Source organism: Falco peregrinus, chromosome 9, assembly GCF_023634155.1.
Source record: "Falco peregrinus isolate bFalPer1 chromosome 9, bFalPer1.pri, whole genome shotgun sequence".
Taxonomy (NCBI): domain Eukaryota; kingdom Metazoa; phylum Chordata; class Aves; order Falconiformes; family Falconidae; genus Falco; species Falco peregrinus.
Window position 1 is genome coordinate 26,069,356 of NC_073729.1, and position 23,999 is coordinate 26,093,354.

The following is a 23,999-nucleotide window of genomic DNA, read 5'->3' on the forward strand; positions in this document are numbered from 1 at the left end:
TCTGCACTTGTATTACCAGTGATCAGAAAGTTACACTTTGACCATAAAAAGCTGATTCTCAGCAAAGTGCATAAATAAGTTATAAATCCTTTTACCCAGGGACAGTGCTTTTACTGTGTATTTGTACAGGATTTAGTGCAAGGTTTGGCTCTGTTGCCAAGCTCTTTTTGTGGGATTTGGAAAAGTATATTGATAAAAATTGAGTAACTTCTTGTCAGTGCAGAACTCTTGTTTATAAATTTGAACTGTAAATTATGAACACCCTGTATCTTTTAATTTTGATGCTTTTTTCCTTAAAATGCATTTCTAAAATATTTTTTCAGTAACATGTTGTAGCCAGTGCCTTGACAACTAATAACACAAAACTTGCACCAGTGTGATGTATTATTTTACACGGCTAGTGTGACTGTTTGAAGATCTGTATTGAATCAAGTAAGCTTGTCTAGTAAAAATGATCTAACTTACCATTGTAACTTCTGGGAGTGTTGAACTTAAAGTTTTTAAAATGTTAAAAGCACCACAGTACTTTGTACAGAATAAAGCACATGCTGGGTAGGCTCTGTACAGACAACCAGTATAAATTCAGTTGAAAAATCTGTGCTCTAGATACCAGAGTATAAACAAAAACTAAGCAATGAGGTGTTGTGTCATGCTCTAGTCTTTCTTAAATGGTCTGGGGGGGCAGCAAGGCTGTAGTAAGCTGTCTTCACACCTTCCTTCAGTTCATTAATCAAATATTTCTGTAAGGGAGGGTTAAATTTAGTTCGTCCCTCAGAATGTAATAACATCAGGTGCGTTCAGCGTTAAGTGGTGGTGTGGCGAGTGGGACCAGTTGTACTCACATGAGTCAGAAGTACCAACTCCAAGGAGCAGCACGGAGGAGTTGCAGCATCTGTAGCAAAAGAGTCAATGGAGGTGGCCAGAAGAGTGTTTGCTGAGGGATCAGTGGAACAAGTCAGAAGAAGACATCTGGAGTAGGAAGGCTGGGGGTGGCTAAACTCTGCAGAAGTCTATAGAAAAGCATGAGGAGCTGTTAGTTTTTAATAAACATAGATGCAGTTATGTTTGCAGTAGTAGCAAGGGTAGATTGGAAGAAGAGACAAGTGTTCATGCCATGAACCTCTTATTTCCTTTCATTCTTCCTTTTTTTCCCAGTGTATTATTTGGTTTTCTTTCCTTTGCTTTCCTCCATGGGGGAGGGGGAGAGAAAGCACTAATTATTTATGTGTTAGTCATACCCAGTCATTAAGCTTAGTCATTACTCAGGACTGTGCATTTGATGGTTGGTAAAAATCAAAACGAGACTTTATTTTGTTTAAAAGCTCATAGGTGTGAAAATACTTCTGTGTTCAGCCTAACTGAAGCAGCAGTGCTATTTAATAAATGTTGCTGTCAGCCAAATGACGTGTAACGTCATGTCCATGTTGATACTTTGTATTCGAACTCACAGGCATAGCGCTTGGCATACTCTCAAAGCAGAGTAACTTCTGTACCGGCAGCGAGAGAGTCGTAAAATCGCAGGCTGCCTCTGCAGGGGAGGATCTGAAGGGAACGTTTCCACCGAGGCTGCCCTGGGTGTAGCTGTCAGTCGGCTGGAATTGTCTGACATCGGGTCTCCATAGCTCCGGGTGAAAAGGTGAAAGAGTTTTTACACCTTACAAATGGTGTATACCTAGGGTAGGGCATTCACAGTGGGGACAAACTAAACGAATGAGTTTTTTATCACTTTTCATGTACTTGTTTTAGGGTGTTGCTTTTTGAAGGAGAATACTGTGGATTTAATGCAGTATTCCTCATTAACTATTTGTGTGCAGACTGTGGTAAATGCAAAGTAGCTTGCCCATTCCCATTTCATCAGGTGCTTGAACAGCACTAATGTTGATATGCCTCGATATAGACAAACTGCCAGAAATGAAGATTTAGTTGAGTTTTTCAATCTCCTATTTAGAATAACAGATCAAAAGAATTAGTGACATTTTTATTTTCTGTCTTCCTTTCTCGAAAAAGAAATCTGATTTTGGTATAACTGCGTTGTTGCTTGATATAAGCATATTGAAATTAATGGCAGAGCTAAATCTGAATCACTTTGAGATCAATAATTAAAGTAATCGGTTCAGCTCTTGACAGTGTTTTTCTTAGATCTTTCTGCATCAGGCTAAAGACAGATTGGTGTGATGATTGGGTTGCAGTTTGACAGAGCACTCCGGTGTTTTGGCTTTGTATGCTTGACTAGAAAGGAATGTTAACACACTTTCAAGGAACACAGCTTTCCAGAAAAGTAAAAATAGTTTCAAGTGACATTGTTGTTGAAGCATTTGTCAATTGTTGCTGTATAAAATGACATACTTCCCAGAACACTTCTTACACACCTTCTCAACTGAGCAGGTAAGATTTTTTTTCCATTTGGGATCACTGCTAAATACAATGGCTTTTTGGCACTCCAGCATGACATTTTTCCTTTAACTGAATTCTGAAAGGACTTGTGAATCAATAATGTACAAATGATTCACTTCACTTTTTAGACAGTACAGTTGAATTCTGTAGCTTGAAACTGTTTTCTTGCATAATAAGAGTAAGCAAAAACTTTTACTATGAAGTTGAATTTCTTTTGTCTGTTGACTCTTTAGTAAGAAGAAGCAAAAGCAATTTTTCATAATGTGAACTTGTGTACTTTGGTCTGTACAAAATACATTTTCTGTGCACTCCAGTCAGGATTTTTGACATTTTTTGAGAATGTATCTTTCATCTGTGTTGGTGATAATCGTAAATCAGCTGTTCAAGATTTAGTATTTCACAGACCATAACCGTTAGTTATGATCTGTGATCTGTGTTTGCAGATTGGGCATATGGGGAGAGTAATGACAGGCAAATGAAGCAGGGTGCTGTAGAAAATAAACTAATGCTGTACCAAAACTTTTAGGCATTGTATCTGGCTAAGATTTTACTTGATTCCAGAGTGACGTGAGCTGAAAAGCGGAAGAAGTGATGTGCTTTTGTCGATCTTGTAAGTTCTTGTCCAAAACTCTGTGCCATGCCAATCTTCACTACGGTGTAATGTTTAGTGCCTGTCAGGAGAGACTCCAAGTGCTTTGTATTAGAGGTGCTCTGAAGCAACACCTGACGGTCATGTTTTTTCATGCCAAGTTGTAGCTCACCTTAAACACAAAAGGTGCTGAACATTTAACAGGCACCCTTAAGATGTGTTCGGTGCAGCCTGGGCTGTGTGCTCTCAATACGAGTGTGTGCAGAGCCTCAGCATTCATTGCTTTAGGGCGCCCATTACTCTGAAACAAGAAGCGAGGGGATCTGGTACAGTATCTTGGGTTGCTCCAGTGTGCTGGACAGCTCTGTCACCACCTGGCTCTTTTATGGCCTGTAGACCTGCAACTTAGCAGGGAACGTATCTACTGCTAGCTCAGTTCGTGCAGGCTGACCTCATCTGTGCCAGTGCAGTGCAAGTCGTGTGCAGCAGGTGAACTCACAGGTAGCTGTGGGCTCATTTTCAACAAGCTGGCTTGCTGGAGCTGGTACCAGCACTGTGTAGACTTCTCCATAAGCACGATGGTTATCCTTGTGGAGCTAAGAAGCCTTTACACAAGTCACAAACCAGCCACGCTTGTTCATGAAGTTCAAGAACCTGGATTACTGATGGTGTCAAAGACTTTGGCAAGAAAGTTCAGGTAGAAGTTTTCTGGATTTGTTGTGCAGCACAGATCACCTGAGGTTCCAAGCATGTAAACTAATACAGTGTATCTAATGTGGTGGTGCACATCTCTTATCAAGTACAAAATACTGTGTCTTCAATAACATCTAATCCACAGCTGTGTTGCCATTCTAAGTTCTGTGTTGTGCATCTTGATTAGCAATTGCTGTTTCTCTTGAGTTGGTGTATAAATTGTCCTTCATGAGCTGCTATGCGTCTGCTGGTTTATTACAGATGTTCTTTGACATACGTAAGTAATTCTAAATCTGCTAAAAGTTGTCTTGTATTAGGGAAGATTCCCTTAATTACCCAGATTTTCATGGAGCTGCGGTGGACTAGCACTGGTTCTTTCCCCATTTCCTGGCCTTCCGTTCCTATAGAGTGAGAACTTTTCCAGGCAGTTCAGTTACCATAAGAGGAGGAATGGTGGATTGTTGGACAGCATTGATGTCATACCAGGGTATTTTCTTTTCTGCAATAAGGGGCCATATCACGTACATCACTGCTGCTGGAAGTTCTTCCTGTAGTTTGTATAGGCAGCTATCCTTTTCTCCAGCTGTCTCTCCAGTATTCCAGCTTTTTTGTATTGGGAAAATCCTAGAAACTTTGTCCTTTTAAAAAGATTTTGCCATTCCAGAGTCTCTGTTTGCCTGATCCAGTCATCTGCAGAGCATTGACTCATCCCCTTTGCTTGATATGGGTTTTGTGGTGTATATGATACCAACTTGCATAACCTTACACACGCTTGCTTTCCTTTTGTTGCAACAGAATCTCTTCTGACAATGCAGAAGGGATGCTATTATAAAGCTTTCTTCTGCTAATACGGCACAGCCTGCTTATGGTTGCTGTCAGATATTTTTTTCGCCATGTCAAATGTTTGCAGCATCTTGCCACAAATGAGTATGTGCTTGAGAGCTTAAGGCACAAACTGCTTTGACGTTAAGATAACCTCTTGGTGAACTTCTCTGGCAAATCTAGTTAGGGTTTGAAGATTTGTTGATGTCAGTGGACTTTATGATCGATAACCCTCTTTTCTAGAGATGTTTGTAAGGTCTTTGATTTCCTACACCAGAAGCATCAATCCTCTAGCTATTCTTTTAGGCTTGGACATTCTTTCTGAACATCAGCGTTTGTGTATGGAAGGTGATTCTTTGTTGCCTAACAGTTCTCCCTGACACTGACTGGTGGGGGTTGTTTTTTGTTTTTGTTTTTGGTTTTTTTTTTGGTTTTTTTTTTTTTTTCCTTCTCCTGGAAATAAAGTTCAGTTACTTTTTTACTTTAAGAAGAGAATTTCCTCAGGAGACCGGAAAACGGTGTTCTCCATTCAATTTCAAGATCATGCATCCATTAATTCTTCTGTGATGTCTCAGCTGCTAAAATAAAGAACTTATTAAAAGTCTGTGTTCCTTAGTAATGGTTCTGAATTGATCTGGGTTAGACCATGAGTTACATCGTGGGTAATGAGCAAAATCTGTCAGACTGAACCTTCTGTTCTTCTGTTCAGTATCTGCGTCAGAGAGAGAGATGTTGTCACTAGTGATCCTATAGGATGCTTTCTAGGTTTTATATTTCACAGGTACGCAAGGGTTTCGTTCTTGCATGCTGGTATGCCCAGTGACAGGCATGGGCGTACCTTTGTATGGTCCTCGTGTTAGGTGCTTGCTAACTGGAGATGAAGTCTTTCAGTATGTCACCTACCGTATGAATAGAGTCCCTGAGAAATGGAGCATTTACTGTGAGAGGGTAACACCTAGGTATGTTGCTGTTGGAGTGGCTTCTTGCTAGGTGTGCTTGTCAGAGGTGACAATTTGCTGCTGTGTATTTCCTCAGAAAACCTGAAGATGCCTGCTATATCTGCAGGAAGTTTTAACTCTGTCATTGGGAAGTCCAGCTCCAATAAATATTAATAATCTAGGTTTACCAGTGAAAACTGGTAACAGAATAGGAAACTCTTGGTTTGTGGTTTTTGGATGTAGAGGTTCTCTAGCAAGAAAGCTGCATGTCTCAGGGGTTATGTGGACAATCAGAGCGGTGTGCAAAGGCTAAATATTTCTTTTGTTGTTCTTTTATTATTCTGATAATTTTTTTCTTTAGTCTTTGCTAAGCCAAGCCACGTTTGAAAGAGAGAAGGAAGAGGAAGGCATTAGAAAGAAGTCTGGTTTGTGTTTTTCTGACATGTCGTATGGCTAGAGCTCTTCACTTTTTATTCCAGTGCATGACTTTGCAGGTTTTACTAATTTAAAAAACCCCAACGAACAACAACAACAAAAAACCCCCAAAGCACAACACTTTTAAAATGGAAATGCCATTAGCAAATGGAAATACAAAGAGGGCAAATACAAGAGGTGAAGACAACACAGTATAGAAACATGCGGCTACATTATATAATAATGAACTTTTCCATCCAAACACTCTTGGAAACAGGAGAGATCTGGGAAGGTCTCCACAACAAGAACACGTGAGATGACCATTGTATTAGTCAAGAGTGCAAGTCGTCTTGGCATAAGGAGCAATCCAACTCAATTTTGTTAATCCTTCATTTGGAGCCACGATGAATTGTTTAATTCAAACTAAAATATGAGCCTCTTTCAGGATTCTTTTAATCCTCTAACTTCTAACAAAAATGGTAATTAATTTTCATTTTAATTAGTTTTTTAATGAGAGGCTTGGAAAGAATGCTTGAGTGTTTGCATTTTTAATAGTGAATATGATTTTGCAGTACACGTGATCAGAGTTTCTAGGAAAAAGAAGGCAGAGATGTTTAAAATGCCTAAGTTTTATTGTCACCTTTTCCTAATTGAACACTTCCAATTATCTTTATTAGCTGTTGGGTCTCAAATATCAATCCATCCATTTGTGGAACAAAAACCTGGATGGTAAACTTGAAGTATATTCTCCATCCTAACTTTAAATATGTTGCTGAATTGGAGAGGTGAGATACCTTGGTGTGATTCTAGTACCTGCTAGTTATTTCGGATCTAGTTCATACAGCATTTGCACCCTTATGCACTGGAGTTTGAGGTTATGATACTTATTTATATTTAAATATACTTAAAATCTAAGTTTTTGAATGTAAGACAAAGTGTGGGTTTTTTTTTTCTACATATGTGGCTGTCAGCTCTTCCTTTTTTTACTGTTGCAATGAATGAATCAACTGAGAGATGGTTAATGTATGTGTGGAGAGAGGGGGCTGTTATAGTCATACATTGATTTTGTTTAGAAGCGGGAAATAAATGGGACTTTCTTTTTAATTCTTAATCAAGTTAGCTCCAATGAGCTTTCTGAACTTCACTGAAAATCCACTTAATGCCAGCTTGGGTATAGTTTTGGGTTAGCGAGTTTCTCTTTTAGCTAATTGAGTTGGAAAAGAGTCTGTAGTTGGGCTGGGGGGAGTAAAGCTCTGAGAGCAGCTCCATCTCCCTTTTTAATGAATTCTCAACAAGACTGGAGAGGTGTTAAGGGTTTAGTCAAAAATTAGTTCTCTGCGCACTACTGGTGGATTTCTGCATGGAAGTTTCAATAACAAAGTTCATCACAATCTGAATTTTTACACCTTTTCTGAAATCACCCTTATATATAATTTCAAGCAAGTAAAATTTCAAGCAAGTAAAATGTCTTATATCATCATACCACGACTAAAACTGGTGCAAGACTCGTCTGATGCTTGTAATTGTCTTTGTTTATATGTAGCCCATCAAGTGTGCACAGCAATTCTATTTTCTAAAAATTTTTGTTTCTAAAAATCTATATTTCTAAAAAATCTATTGGTGGTAGACCCTAACTGAATGACATGCTAGAAACAATATAAATTGAAAATAGTTGCATGTCAAATATGAGTGCAGTATAAAAGAACTATTTAAATAGGGACCAAAATGAATATAGTATTGTATGAATTACTTTTTTTAACTTCAGTACCTGAGGGAAGGTTCAGACTTCCCATAGTTAGAAACTTAGCATGGTAGAGCTTAGAGTCAAGGTTTGAATTACAAATGATTGTTTTGTCTGTCTGCTGCCAAAAATTGAACTTTCTTGATGTGTTTTCTAAAGCTCACTTTAATATGCTTTTCAACTGTCTGTTTCAGCAGTTGTGCTATGTTAATGTGTAGGCATGTTCTCATTTTGCATGTAGCTCAGGGAGAATGTTTCATTGTTCAGGTATTGTGCCTGCTCTTCAGGGGTAGTCAACCTTCATTTTGTGGTTATCTCCCTTCTTTTCTCTCTCATTCACGTTTTGGGGAACAAAACAATGAGGTGACAGTACTGGTGTCCCGAGGGGTGGTTGTGCTGTTGAGGGATGTCAATGTGTGCTGCAGACCCATTCCTGAGCCCGATGTGTGTATGGAGGTGCGGACTGGAACAGGTATTGTACAGCTGGTGCCTGATCCCATAAAGCTGCTCATATGCAGGTGAGCTGCTTTGGGTTGGCACTTTCAAATAAGTGTAGTTGCTTTTGTGCTGAGAGAGAAGTTTATAAAACAAACACAACCCCCCCTTCCCAAACCCAAACCTAGAGTTAGTATCTCTTATGTTGCTTCTGGAAGGAAAAAATGTATCTCTGAAGAATTTGGATGGTATGTTAGCCCTAGAATATCCTAGGGAAGCCCCAAAATGGTGACTCTTAAGGAAAAAGTTCCTTATGGGATGTCAGTACAATTCTGTGACGTTTAAGGGCTTCTGAAAGTACTGGCACATATAGTTGCATGGGGCTTTTTCAGTTGCAAGAAACAACAAGCTTTAATATTTGCCATTGATTTGAAAATAGCTCCTGTAATCAGACTTCCACTGTACTGATATTTTCAGTTATAATAAAATTGAAGATGTCCACTGATTCAGTGTTTAGCTTCTTCAGCTGATTACTATGAGGGATGACAAAAATGGGCAACGTGAGTTCATTTCCCAAGATTTTATGTTTGCAGATTTGGAGAGGATGCCAAGCTCTGTGCAGGAATGAGCTTGATGTAGTAACAGATCACTCTTTTTTAAAACGTTGAATTTCTCTGTGTTTTGTCAGTAGCGCCCTCCTTGTAGTGTGAAGCTGTTGGTGAGAAAGTAGTGATGGCTCTAATGAGCAGCTAGCAGGATAAAGCTCTGTATTCACTATTGAGGTTTTAAAATTTCTTGTAGGCTGTGGTGATAGTGTATGCTCTTGCTGTTTTAATGAAAATGCTTCTCCCTACGTAAGTTACAGAAGAAAAGACCTTACTTTTTGGAAAGGCTTGCAAAATGTTTTTTGGACTTGACAGCTAAACTAAGTATTTATTTCTAGTCTGCAAGATTATAAGTAAGCTTTTCCCCCTCCTCCTTTCCTACAGAAAAACAGTTTGAGAATATTTGTTTCTAGATATAACTGTTGTCCATAGCACATTGCAGTCCCACCTTAACACTTCTAAATAAGTTGCAATGGAAAGTCACCTTTTTGATGTAAACTAGTTTAAAGTCTCTGTGTGACTCTGTTTCATTAAAAGAGAGTTAAGTAGAGGAGAAAATTAGGGGCAAATCAACTAATGTAATCTGGTTTTCTTTTGAACTCAATTTTTGTAGAAATCGGTATATGAATTTTTGCGGTTCAATGCTAATTTTCAAACAGTCCAAGAAAACTGTTTAAGGCATTGTCTGTAAACATTTCAGCACTTCAGCTGAATAGGAAAGCAAATAAAAGATTGATTCTTTTGAAGTAGTCATGCTCTGAGATGGCATAGACCAGATATTCAGATATTGTTGGAGAGTATGTATAGGCTTTTTATTCACTGAACAACACTTAAACTTTCTGATTTTAGTGGTGCCTCTTCATGGTGAAGTTTCCTCCTGTAGTTTGTTGCTCAGAGAGGCTAACTAATTTTGAGTGCCCAGTTTGTTTCCTTAGGTGGATTTTCCAGAGCTGATGAGCTCCTGAGGCTCTCATGGAATGGCTGAGGCGTGCTGAATGAATGAGCGCTTGGAAAACAGTTCATGTTATCTAGATCCTGTTTGTGCCTTTGAGAAAGAGAGTCTGTCATCTGAAAATCTGCCTGGTAGAATCTGGTTCCCTATAGCTACCCAGTGGGGTTAAGTGTATTGATCTGAGTGACTGAGCAGGGAACGACTGCCTCGTTTCCCTCTCCATTCTATTTTTCTTTTGGGGTGTAACATGGCACAATGCAGTCTGTTGCAGATGCACACGAGAGAGATTATGATTTTACAGCCACTCTTGTTACTAAATTTGTTATGGGAAATTAATTTAGAACTTAGACAATCATGTTCTTATTGATAGTGAAGCCTATGTTTGATGGTATTTTTTTTCCTCTTAAAGACAAACTAACAGGAATCTTACCTATGGCAAGATTTTCTTTTATTTGCATTGTTTCATTAAACAAATTTCTTAGTAAAGAGCAGGTAGGATTTTTACGTGATTGCTAATTTTAACTTCTAGTCACATGGAATTTTTTGGTTGGGGTGAAATCAACTCTGTGTGTTCTGATGCACACCATACCGAGCATTTTGATAGAGAAAGAGCGTTTCTGTAATTAAGCTATTCTGTACAAAACGTGATGATGCAGCTGGGTGGTTTGCTTGTCTTCTAAACCACTTTTGTTAGCGTGTAGTCTTTCAACAGTACATTAATTCCATATGTATCCAACTTAGATAAAAAAACTTGAAAAAATATGTTCTTACATTCTTTTGAAATATGAATGGCTCTTGACTAATTTCTTTTTTGACAGGCATGGTCCTTGTGCGTAGTGAGAATGGGCAGTTGCTGGTGATCCCCCAACAAGCCTTGGCGCAGATGCAAGCACAGGCACACGCCCAGTCTCAGCCTCAAAATACGATGACTCCTCGTCCTGCTACACCTACCAATGCTCCTCCAGTGCAGATATCGACAGTGCAGGTTAGTTCAGTAATTTGTACTGTTAAAAACTGTAAGTTTATTAATTTTTTTTTTTGTTCTTATGAAGAATACACCAGAAAGTAGGATATAATGCTATCGATTTGGAGAAACCATTAATCAAACTGGTGCTATACAGGCTTTTCCACATGGTGTAGGCATTGCGTTTTGTTCCTAATTCTGTTACAGTTTGGCTGTTACTCATCAAAAATATTTTTACCTAGCTGAATCACATTGTTTAAAACTGATATAAAGACGACCATTCAAGACCATATGTCATTAGTGTGCCTGTCTTTGCCAAAGAATCATTATCCTTCATGAGACTAAACGAAAAAAAACCGGAAATGCATATACGTACACTGAGATAATCATGGTTGCATTAAGTTCAAGACTAAAAATTCTTTTCAGTGTTATAGTGGTCCTGATGCATTCTTTTGCATCTGTAATAATGGCAACTATCCAGAAACAAAGTACAAGATTAAGGCAGATTATATTTAAATATAGGAGCTAATGTGGGTTTTTTTTCCTCTTCCTCAGGCTCCAGGAACACCTATTATTGCACGACAGGTGACACCAACTACTATCATCAAGCAAGTGTCTCAGGCTCAAACAACAGTGCAACCCACAACAACGCTACAGCGTCCTCCCGTTGTGCAAGTGAGTTTATAGAAAAGTAATGTATGAATGAGATACATTGGTTGTTAAGATAAACTGAAAACCTGCTCGAGACTGCCAGTAATAAAGGAAATGTAATTGCTAAGTGCATGGAGGAAGTATGTGCTGGATTATCCTTTGTAAAACATTTGCAGTTTTCAATTTACTGTGTATTCTAATGTTTATATAATTTTTTATATGTATATTTTTCTTATTTCATGTTATACCTATATGCTTACATATATTTAAATATATCCCGTTATTAGTTTGTATTATCATAAAACTGACTAAAATAAAAAAAACCTCTAGGCTTTCTGCCTCAAGTCACACCAATTCCCTTTGGATTTGGAGCTGTGATGCTATTCCTATGGTGGATTTGTAGTTCTCTGAATTCTGCAGCAAAATTTACAGTTACACTGGTAGCCTTCTCTTCCGCAAGCCTTACAGGAGAGTTTGCTTTGGTCAGTGTACTTAAGGAGATTCTAATAACTTATACTAAGACACCGCTATTTCTCCATGTGGGCTGTCTTCTAGTAGCCTGGCCTGTATTAATGATGGGCTTTCTTGCAGATTTTTTTTTTTTTTGAGGGCGGGTGGTGTGAGTTTAAAACACAGTGCAAAAGTGTGAAATTCTCCACATGGCTTCCAGGCAACAGTGATACAATATGATTGCTGTCGCCTAATCTGTTTCATTGTGCTTTCTTCATCCTTTGAGTAGATGGGATTAGAGAGTTTTAATTTAAAACATGCAGGTTTTGCTATGCATCCAGTTAACCTTTTTCCCCTCAGAGAGCCTTTGCCTATGCCAGTGATCTTTCCAGATCTAACAGTTAATTTACCTAACTGAGTGGCCTTAATTTGTGCTGCTGTTACATTGGACAGAAAAAAAAATCATTCCATCTGCATATTTTTTGCTGTAATGAGCATACCATGGACTTAATTTATCTTGATTTCACAAAATGAGACAAATTAAATCCTTGTCTCCTTTTTTTGTCTTCCAAAATACCAGTGAAAGCTAGCTTTGGCAGTGCTGGAGCCTCTTTTCTTGTGCATCCTTATATAAAGAGCAAGCTTACAAATGATTTATTACAATCCTGAGAGCTAGCCTTAGCTTGGTAAGAATTACTGTCTGTCAGGTTGGGTTGTCGTTAGTAATTAGACTGTTGGAAGTCTATGAATGTGCTGTGTATATGAAAAGTTCTTGTATACAATGTTGATACTTTAAAGGTAGTATTCCTACTTTGAATTACCAATTTGTCTGCAAAACTAGAAAAATGTTTTGTCCCATTGTTCATCAAAAAGACCTAGATCAGACCTGAGCTTTTGTGTCCGTTGTGTCTTTTTAGAAATTCCTCCCTTTGAAAGTGGCATTTAAGGGAGCAGGCGAAACAGCTATTGCATTCACAGAAATTTAGCATTCGTTTTAATTATGTTTTGAAACCACAGTGTATGAGGCTATGTTTATGGTATTATTTTGCCGTTTTATTCAGTAACCAAAAATCGTGCAATTCTTAATCAACTTTTAGGAGCTCAGGTTTGAATGCGTAGTGGTTTGTGCCATCTGGTGGCTCGCTCTTTCCACTGCAGCTGATGGCAGGTTTGTAAACTCCTTTTTGTAGTAGCTGTGAAAGGTATTCCACTGTCCTGTCGCTCAGCTTGTTTGGCTCGGGAAAACAGGTTTTCTGTGTTCCAAGTGAAATAATCTTATGTTTGTATTCTCTGCAGCCTCAGATTGTTCTGGGTGGTACTGCACAAACAACTACGCTGGGGACGGCAACAGCTGTACAAACTGGAACTCCTCAGAGAACAGTGCAAGGAACAACGGCAACCTCCACTGCTGCCACAGTAAGATACTGAGTGCATTTAGAATCTTTTTTTACTCGTCCCCATATACATGCGTGCAGGTATGTGTATATATATACACATGTACATAACACACACACACAGATCAGAGTGGAGAGTAGTAAAGATGCAGGAGTCCTGTGAACTATTGGTCTTGAAAAGGTAATTTTAGTAGAACCATATAATTTACAAAGTGTGAACACAGGTCACTTGAATTTTGATGGCTTTCAGAGTGTTAGTTTTGATTTCTCTTGTGGTTTTAAAGCACTCCTGTTTGTTAAAACATGTTAGTGGTATCTTACAGAAGAGTGAACTGTTCAGCACTGCAGAGTAGAATCAGTCTGAGACTCATTCAAGATGCATGTTCCCAGGACTGCAAAAGAGGGGGAATCCATGCACTGGGAAGGAGGAGCTTTGCTGTTTGTTTGTCCTGCTAAAAAGTGTATTTTTGCATACACAATGTGTCATTCATAAAATACTTGGTGTTTCCTGATTTCATTAGGAATCATAATTTATTAAATTTTGACAACAATGAGCAATACATATGTATACATGAAGCAAAATAATAATTTCAGTCTGATTATGTTTTAAGGGGTGAGGGACAGGAACCTATAAATAATATTCTGCAGTGATGAACTAGAGAAGGATTTTATTTTTCAGACTATACGGTCAGATTCTCTATTGAAAAGGGCTTATCTTCCTTTATCTGACTGTTTCCCTTCTACCCCTTCTCCTCTTGTGACAGGAAACTATGGAAAATGTGAAGAAATGCAAAAACTTTCTGTCCACATTAATAAAACTGGCGTCATCTGGAAAACAGTCTTCAGAGACTGCAGCTAATGTGAAAGAACTGGTACAGAACCTGCTGGTAAGAAGAGTTCATTAAAAGTTGTAAGATACAGTATCTGGGCAAATTTAGCCTCAAAACTGAGGTGTTTTTTTGTTTGCTTTCTTTTTTTGAGAGGAGGGAGATTATAAAATGAGGTAAATCAAATTGAAACTTTGGTTCTTCTGAATCAAAATAAGCTTGTAATTGAGAGATTACTGTTTATATTCATGCATGAGAATGTGAGTTAAATTGAAGTGCAAATAGTGTAAATTAAATTCTACATGTTTTTATTGATAAAACAGTGAATAAAAAGATGAATTCTGTACTGGAGGGAGGATACTCCAGCTAGTGCAATAGCCCAGTGTAGGAAATACGTTTTTACAAAAAAACCCCACAACAAGTAATATTATCTGAAACTAATGTAAAAACTTGACATAGGTAATATTTATAGAATGAGTGCTACTATTGCTTAGCCTAGTTGTTGGTAACCTTTAAGTTAAGGTAGAGCTCTCTATTCCAGGTGTCATCATGTGATAACCAGAGGTTGTCAGAAGACCAAAATTCAAAGTGTATCTTCTCCTGAGGAATATATATTTAGTTTTGAGAGACACATCTACCTTTTGAGCATGTGATGGGCACAACTTTAGTTATTTGAAATGGGGTAACTGTAGTACCTTTTGGAAAAAACAACACCGGAGATGGGGCTGCCCGGCTGCTCTGAGCCAATTGATAGTTGGCTAATTGCAGATCAGGTGAAGTATTCCTGTAGGTTCTGCCTGGCTCTTTGGTTTATAGATAGGACATTCCTGTAACAATGAGAAAACTGGAGATGTTTCTTAAAACTGACTGAAAGGCAGGAAGAAGAAAAGGAAAGATGGGACTGTAGGTCTTACTAGTTAAAATTTGTATTAAAATTAGTTACTACCATAAAGCTATTGGTAACTAAAAATAGTGAAGGATGATAAAAACACTTATTTTCAATAGATTGTTGTCTTAAACGTTTTTTTATGTTGAATATCTGTAAATAAACTAACTTGTAAAAATTAACTTCTGAACGTTCTGTTTCGAAGGATGGAAAAATTGAAGCAGAAGACTTTACCAGTAGGCTGTACAGAGAACTTAATTCTTCACCTCAACCTTACCTTGTGCCTTTCCTGAAGGTATCTCATGTTCTGTAGTCTTTATATATTTTTGTGCTTATATATTGGCAGCAAATGAACACAAGCATGCCTTTTACCAGTGTAGGTGGAATTCCAAAACGGTGTAAATGGCAGTTTTAAATGGTGCATGGTTAGACTTTTGCTTCTGAGTTTGTTAGTATGACTCATTGGCACAGTCAGTAATGGAATTTCTACCATAAAGTTTTCTTTCTGTGACTTATAAGCAATTTCTCTCCATAGCAGCAAACCTATGAACTGATTTATTATCATCTTTTTATTGGAAAGAAAACAAGAGATTGAATGATACAGAAAATCTGGACAAACTCATACTGTTGCCTGTGCTGTATACCTCTTAGTATGAATAAACAGAAAATTTGTCACCTCTCAATAATAAGTCCCATTTGTCATAAATTTTATAGTAATTGAACACATCTCAAAATTATGTTTGTTCCAAAACATTTACCATTTGAAAATCAGAGGAAGTACAACAGCACTGTAGGGTAAGAATATAACTGCTTGACTAATATATGATTAAGGGTTATAGTTGTAGGTGTGTGTTGACGTTTCTGGGCACCTAAATGCTTTTTCAACCTTGAGCTGTTCATGAGGACAAAAATTGTTACCATAAGAAAATAACTAATGTAAGAATCCAGTAAAACACTGGTCTCTGAGCTGTTCTGAAGTCTTCCCTGGTGTTCCAGTATGTTTCTTAAGCCATCACATGTTATAGCTTGAGAGAGAGATAGATAGGAACACAATCAAGGAAAGCAGCATGGGCTTGGATTGTTAGATACATACCAGGGGGTCCAGATAGGCTTGCATAACCTAGATGCCCTTGATATCCAAGCTTCTACAGCTAAAGGTACTGTCACTCTGTCTGGCTTTAAATGTGAGGTAGCATTGCTGCGTGCACCCCAATCATACTTTCTCGGGTGTGTGCAGGTTGATACAATGGACTGAAATGAAATGTATTGCTTTATACAATTGATTTTTTCTTGTGTGATCTAGGATTAAAATACTCAAAAAAAAAAAAAAAATCTTTCCTTTCCTCTTTTCAGAGGAGTTTACCTGCCTTGAGACAGTTAACACCGGACTCTGCAGCTTTCATTCAACAAAGTCAACAGCAGCAGCCAACAACGCAAGCAACGATAGCCACAATTCCGTCTGCGGCAGTGCTTCTAAGCTCTTCAGTTCAGCGCACAGCAGGGAAGGCAACTGCAACTGTAACGAGTACTCTCCAACAACCTGTAATCAGCCTAACACAGCCTACACAAGTTGGTGTTAGTAAACAAGGGCAGTCTACGCCACTGGTATGTAAACTGAAGTGCATCATCTGTTATTGCACAGGGTTTTTTTGATAATACAGTGACTTTTCTTTTTAAATTGGTGGTTTAGCTCAATCGGATCTTTGATCTCTTTAAAGAAACTAGCTACTAAGGAAAAAAAAGTGGGATTTAAAATCCATTCTTGATTAAAATAATATAGTATTTCCTATTTTAGCATTAAATACTGGCAGATTGTCTCAGTCACTGCAGATCCTGAGAGCAATGTTCTGGAGGATCTTTTATTCCTCATTTCATAACTTTAACAACTTACGTAAAACATAAATTTACGCCAAAAGAGGAGAAAGAATAACCTTCTTGGGCCTGGACATAAACCAAATAAGAACAATATAATATGCATCACCTTTTTTCCCCGCTTCTCACAGCGAAGCAGTGTCTGAGTGTAAGCTTTTTCTAAGATGTGTATTAATATACATTATTAAATTACTAGAGGTTTTTTTGCTGCTTAGTACTTCAGTGTTCCCTGTAGAATGTTTGGCATTCATCTGAGCTGCTCTGTCCAGAAATTTTCAAGTGAAATAAAACGGAGAGATCTACTTTGTCAATCCACAAATATTTTTCACTTACTTTGAGAGAAAAACTGGTGATTTTATCAGTCTTACTGCCTTTATAACCTAGGTTTTATAGAAGGAGGTGGTTAGGAACCTAGCGAAGGAATAAAACCTGAACATTGACTAGTGCTGGATTTACAAGGAAATAGTTTGGTTTTTAACTTAACTATATAAGGTAGCAGCAAAAGAAAGACTTGCAGAGTTAAAGAGGTGGAGCTTGCAAAATAGGCAGAGTTGGTAGATTTCTTTACAGTAGTTTGAAAGTAAGTTTTCTGAAAACTAGTTGAGGCCAGAAGACAGGTTTGCATAAATCGCTCTGTAGCATCGTGATGTAACCCTGCTTTTATGCGTTCATGTTCAGAAGCAGCATGGGTACAGTTGCCTGAGACTCAGTCTAACCTAACAATCGAGTAGTACAAAGCTACATGGCTATAGCTTATGCTGATTCTGGTTGAAAGTGGCATACGTAGAACCAGCTGGATTACCTTCATCATGCCTCTATTATTTTTATTTCTGGAGTTTGTTCAGGCAGATCCAGTTTGCCTCTGCATCTCTAACGTAGACACCACAGGTAGAAAATTTTAACTGAACCTTTGTGATTATAGGTGTTTGGGTGTTTTGGTTGGTTTTTTTTCTCACAGAAATAGGTTACTGATTTTTTTTTTTTTTTTTTTTTGTGTCACAAAGTGGAATATTAATCTTCCTGTAAGGTATGATTTATCTGAAGAAATGTTTAAGTACCTTAAAATGTGCTTATTCTAGATCAATGAACAGATGTGTTAAGATCACAACTTACAAGTTGATTGTTAGGGTTTGTTCTTCCCACCTGACTCTTACTCTTAGTTGTGTCTCAGATTGTTTACAGTTTTTTTTCTTATTATTTGCAGGTTATCCAACAGTCTCAAAAAGCAGGGACGTTGATAAGGCCTCCACAGGTAACGTTGACACAGACACCAATGGTAGCATTGCGGCAACCGCATAGTCGTATTATGCTCACTACTCCTCAAATTCAACTGAATCAGCTTCAGACAGGTAAGAGGTCAAGGTATTTGATATATGCTATATTTGATAGCATTAACTGAAGTCTGGTTTATGAATGTCAGTTGTTAAATGCCCTGTAGCTTTATGGTGGCTGTTGTACTACTGCTAGAAATCTTTAGTGCATAGTGCCATAGTGGCTGGGGATACACACACGTCAGGGCAGCATTTACAGCCAGAGAAATTGTTTGGGTACTGGAATTGTGTGGGAGGGTCCTGTTTTGAGTGTGTGAAATGCTGAGACAGGGTCTTTGCACCAGACCCATTGCCATTCCTACCCCTGACTGGCTTGTAAATCTGAACTCTGGTACAGATTTGATGGGGTACAAATCTTGTCTTTCTCCTTGCAGTCCCTGTGGTAAAACCAGCAGTATTACCTGGAAACAAAGCTATTGCCACTGTTTCGACACAAGTAGCTGCTGCTCAGAAGAATAAACTGAAAGAACCGGGGGGAGGCTCTTTTAGGTGAGGAACCACGTGTATTTGTGCCTGTGCTGCCTGGGCAGCCTGCTGAACGCAGGGGGAACCTTTCTGTGTGCTGCGGTGGTGCTGAATAGGACTGGGTAAACTTGCAAGAACTAGAGGGGGATTTTCTGTGGGCAGGTTTGCTACTTCAACAGAGACTTCAGCTGTGGACATACTTGTGCCAGATTGAATTTAGCGTTTAGCTGGCACTAAGGGTAAATACCAAACTTCACAAACAACTCTGTTCCTTCACCTCTCCCAGCTCTGCTTGGATTATTCGAATGTACAGCCTGCCTTAGTGATGAGTGTTATTGTTTTGGGACAGTGATGTGTCTGGTCTCTTGTTTCTCAGGGTGTTGAAACATTACGTAAGAAAGGATCTTGAGAAAACAGTTAGGAAGTACAAAACTGCCAAAATACTTCTAGTGCTCTTTGGAATCAAATTATGCTAGTTTTATTTTATCATATAATAAAAAAAAATAAAACTAAAAAGTGAAATAAAGTATTCAGGTTTACTGTGGAATTCATTATGTGCAGCTATGGGTATTGTAGCAGTGAGTGCAGATAATCACTAAATGTGATTATAATGAGTTTTCCTTTCTTAAGGGATGATGATGACATTAACGATGTTGCATCAATGGCTGGAGTCAACCTGTCGGAAGAAAGTGCTCGAATATTGGCAACAAACTCCGAGCTTGTGGGTACACTAACACGGTCCTGTAAAGATGAAACCTTCCTTTTCCCGGCACCTTTACAAAGAAGAATATTAGAAATAGGTATGTTGATTTTTATATTTTTGAACTTTAATAAACAAATTTCACTAGTCTTGGGTTTAATTGAAGGCATTTTCCATAGAACTTGATTTGAATAGCTTAATGTTGCTGGAGTAGTTACCTTTTGTATATTCTGATGCTTCTGGGCAATCGTTCAGCTTATGAAAGTGGAAGAATGTTAAGAGATAGCAAACCTATGGAGTAGCCCTCTAAAATGATGACAATTTAACATCAAAATTTCTGGACCTGGTTAAAATTCTGACTGCATAGACTGATAAGGTGTAACAAAAATAATGACGCTTACTTTTTAAAAAATAAATCCAGAAACACTTTTGTCGTGTTTACTTACTAGTTTAGAATTGATGGTGGAACAAAAAGCATTCCTCAATTATTTTTTATATTATAGTATACAGCATTTATTAATGGATTGTAGATTTTGTTAAGCTAATGTAAACTTTCATACATATGCCTTTTCCTGTTTAATGCTTGTCTGAGAAATACCCGAAAGCCTTATTTTGCAAATGGTATTTAAATTTCCATGTCTGAGATTAGCCACATGTTTAGCTGTATCGTAAAATAACTTTTTACAACTGATTTGTGTCCTGACCATAGGTAAAAAACATGGAATAACAGAAATCCATCCTGATGTAGTTAGCTATGTATCGCATGCTACACAACAAAGAATACAAAACCTCGTGGAAAAATTATCGGAGACTGCTCAACAAAAGAATATTTCTTACAAGGTAACTGTATTTAATTGCACAATTAAAATGGCAAAATTGCACAAATTCAGCAGGCTGGTGTGTTGGCTGTAATACATGCATTCAGGTGTTCCTCATTCTGTAAAGTCAGGTTGTTTATTCTCTTTGATTCATCTTACATTAATATCTTAATACACATGGATGACTGGAACTCTTCAGTTGCCTATACAGAGTGGTTTTAAAACAAATGCAGAGAAACTGTGCCCTCCCCTTTATTTATTATGTCAAATATTTAGAATCTGAGTGATTGTACAATCAGATAGGCGGATAAAAGCACTGCTTTGAATTCCCGAGAGAGTGCTATCTGACAGATGTGTGTTCTTAATAAATGCAAATGCCTAAACAGCGTTTAAAGAACCCACACAGCTCTGTGAAGTATGTTCATGAGGTTAAAGCTGTGATGATATTAGTTAGAAGTCAAAATCTGATGATTCATGGAATAGAACAAAATGCTTTTAAGAATTCTAGCTGATTTGACTGGTGTAAATACATCCTTGCTATTTGTTTGAAAAGGACGAAGTGAACATTTGAGCTTTTAAATGTATATGTTCTTCTACAGTGCAGTACAATCTAACAGCTTTGTTAAGAAATGTAATGAGAAACATATTTGCCGTGTTTTCAGGATGATGAAAGATACGAACAAGCAAGTGACGTTCGGGCACAGCTCAAGTTCTTTGAACAACTTGATCAAATAGAAAAGCAGCGTAAAGATGAACAAGAAAGGGAAATTTTAATGCGTGCAGCAAAGGCAAGTGCTTGGATTTCACACACGTTTGCAAAGTGTCATTTTTGACGTCAAAACTGCAGTTTCTTTTCATTCTAAAGCACTTGCAATGAAGGGGAAGACTAATCTTCAAAGATGGAGCTTGATGAATGTGTTCTTCAGCTAGAGCTCTGTTCTGCTTTTCATGGTAAAGCATGTGAGACAGCTTCTTTGCCAGTCTCATTGCATGTTCCCAAATCAAAGTAGGTCTTAAAACTTAGGGGGTTGTACTTTGTGTTGTGAAAAAGATAAATTTTATAGCTTGGTGGTACTCTTAAATAGAATAGAGAGGTTACAGGTATTTTGGAGAGTAGAAATAGATTCAAAAAGATTTTTGCAAGTTGGAGAAGTACAGTAAATAGGAAGCAGTAAATGTAAGCATTAGACTTTGTAGTTTTAGTCAGTGACCTGAATACGGGTTCAATATGACTAGGCAGGAACACTCTAGAAATAATTCACAAAACAACTTAAAGTTTCTGTTGGGTTTGTGGTCTCCTATGAGTTGATAACGTCAAAATCCAGTTTTTGTAGTGCAGTGCAAGTTGTGAACTAACACCTCTGTTTCAGTTGGTTCCTGTTGGACCTGAGCTTGAATACTCAATCCAGTTTTTGGGCCCTACACAAAGTAGACTTCAGGAGGAAATTAATTTAAAGGTCTAGAAAATGTGACCTATAAAGTAAGATTAGAGAGTAAATCCATTTACTTCAGAAGAAAAAAGACTGGGGTGAGACATAAGTCTTCATGACTGTGCTTTGCACATTCATGTAATTCAGTTTGCTGCACTTAAAATGCAGCAGGAAAGACATAGGTTAATCGTTAGGAAAAGTGTAGTATTTTAAGGTTACTTGAGCACTGAATTAAAATAGTTGATATTGTTGCTGGTCTAAAGAATGTATGGGATTAACAACAGTCAGGATTTGTTTGAATATAGTTAGCCTTGCTTTATGTGAGAGTACAGATGAAAGACTGTCTTGAAGTTCTTAGTGTTTCCAGTTTTATTTTTTTTCCAAGAAGTTAACTAAGACAACTGATATACGTAGCAAAACCCCCTAACTGGCGAATGTGTGTTAATAGTATTGGACAATAAAGTTTGCCGAAATTTTATGTTCTGTTACTTTCGTTCTGGTGAGGTTGAACCTCAAATACTGTGTTGTTTTGGGGCTTGGCCCTGCAGGACAGACCCTGAGGGGCTGGAGCGTGTCCAGGGCCGGGAACGGGGCTGGGGAAGGGGCTGGGGCACAAGGCTGGTGGGGAGCGGCTGGGGGCACTGGGGGGCTCAGCCTGGGCAGCAGGAGGCTGAGCGGGGCTGAGGGCTCTCTCCAGCTGCCTGACAGCAGGGGGTGGGCAGGGGGGGTCGGTCTCTCCCCCAGGTAACAAGCGGCAGGACGAGAGCAAACGGCCTCCAGTTGCGCCAGGGAAGGTTTAGGTTGGATATTAGGGAAAATTCCTTCCCCAGAGGGTGGCCCAGCACTGGGACAGGCTGCCCAGGGACGTGGTGGAGTCACCAGCCCTGGGGGGGTTAAAGGACACGTAGATGTGGCGCTCAGGGACGTGGGTTGGTGGTGGGCTTGGCAGCGCCGGGTTAACGGTTGGGCTCGATGACCTTAAGGGTCTTTTCAGACCTAAATGATTCTATGATTTGAAAAATATGATAAATAGAAGTAATTGTAGGTGCTTAAGTAAAATGGGCAATTGCTAATGTAAATGGTCTGTTGGTCAGCGGTAGTTTGTTCCAATTGGAATCTGAATTGTGTGTAGGTATAGCAGAAAGATACGTTCTTAGTAAGTGCGTAGTTACACAGCAAGGGGAGGAATTTTTCCACAAAGTACAGGTCTAATTCCTTTTTTCATATGCAAAGTGTGTGCATTTCAATTCAGATCTGTGCAATATTTTTGTAATGGTTTTGTTAAAGGCATTAATGCTTAGCTATTGCTTTGCTATTTTTAATAAAGCTGAAAAAGGGGATGCTTTTTCAAAAGTAGGTATCTGAAACTAAGAAATGGAAAACTACTTTTAATTTCTGGAAATGCTTTCCCCTGTTGCCCTCTCTGGGAGCTGTAGGTATTCTCTGTTTCCTGCTGAAGTTTAAGAAAAACTTTCATGTGCTATGTAAAACTTAGAGTCTTTAACTGCTTTTGTAACCAAATTTATTTTTCTTTCTTTTTCTCCAACCATTCCATGTTCCTCCTTTATCAACATAGTCTCGATCTCGACAAGAAGATCCAGAACAGCTTAGATTGAAACAGAAGGCCAAGGAGGTAAGTGTTCACCTTAACATGAACTTTTATTTTGGAAATTGAAAGAAAAATAATTAACTCTGTTTGTTCTGGCAAATGCAGATGCAGCAACAAGAGCTAGCACAGATGAGACAGAGGGATGCCAACTTGACTGCATTAGCTGCAATCGGTCCCAGAAAGAAAAGAAAACTAGATTCATCAGGATCTGGATCAGGGACAGAGGTACAGTGTAATTGTAATCTTTGGTTTTGCTGCATCAGCCTCTGTAAAAATCCTTCTGTTCAGAGCTTTTTCCCTAGTTTGTGGAAGTTTTTTGAGCAGCAGAAGTGTATTTTATGTTCAGATTTGCTTGCTCCAAAGCTGGGATCAATTTTTAATGTCTGTGTGGTGGCATAAGGAATAGAATTTGATTTGTCATTCCCTGATTCATGGAACTAGAGGAATGTTAGAAAAGCCACTGCTGTTCTCTCAAGTCTCTGCTTTTTTGGACCTCCGTAGTTTTGAGAAGAGATTGTTGTGGTTGTAGCCAGTCTAACTAAAACAAGTGCAGAGTAATGCTGCTGAGGTGGGTGCAGTGGTAGAATTGAATCGCTGCTAAATTAGACAGCTGTAGCTTCAGGTTATAGGAACTTGCCTAATTTCTTTCTTCAGCTCTTGATTTGCCTTAGTTTTAGCTATCTCTACAGCAGATTAGTTTGACGAATTCCATCTGATCATGATGATCTTGAATGTCCTTTGTATATTCTGCTGTTCAGTCTGGCCTTTTAAAAACTCTGCAAAGTACTGTTAGTATGCTCGGTATCTGGTTAGTTTAATGTTAGTCTACCAATCTACCCAAATTTAAATTATCTGCTGTATTTCTAAACAAGTTAATAAACATGAAATGGTATAAAATTGCTTTCTGTATGGAAGACATCCAATGTGGGATTTCTCTAGTGTTTAAAAAGAATCAAAGCTTCTTAAAAGTTGAATTTTCAGGGCCAAAAGCTCTCTTCATAACGTGAGGATTTTTCCCT

The 23,999-nt window shown here is 38.3% G+C and overlaps 1 protein-coding gene across 1 annotated transcript in view; it reads left to right on the forward strand.

The window, feature by feature from the left end:
• Nucleotides 1-23,999, forward strand: part of TAF4 (TATA-box binding protein associated factor 4) — a 39,924-nt gene that overhangs the window by 11,257 nt on the left and 4,668 nt on the right. Inside the window, exons 3-15 of the mRNA XM_055814318.1 lie at nt 10,402-10,568; nt 11,103-11,222; nt 12,945-13,064; nt 13,807-13,929; nt 14,961-15,050; nt 16,109-16,360; nt 17,832-17,976; nt 18,333-18,447; nt 19,054-19,223; nt 19,833-19,963; nt 20,604-20,729; nt 22,948-23,004; nt 23,086-23,205. Coding sequence (XP_055670293.1) covers nt 10,402-10,568; nt 11,103-11,222; nt 12,945-13,064; nt 13,807-13,929; nt 14,961-15,050; nt 16,109-16,360; nt 17,832-17,976; nt 18,333-18,447; nt 19,054-19,223; nt 19,833-19,963; nt 20,604-20,729; nt 22,948-23,004; nt 23,086-23,205 — 1,736 coding nt within the window. The remainder of the gene's footprint in view (nt 1-10,401; nt 10,569-11,102; nt 11,223-12,944; nt 13,065-13,806; nt 13,930-14,960; nt 15,051-16,108; nt 16,361-17,831; nt 17,977-18,332; nt 18,448-19,053; nt 19,224-19,832; nt 19,964-20,603; nt 20,730-22,947; nt 23,005-23,085; nt 23,206-23,999) is intronic.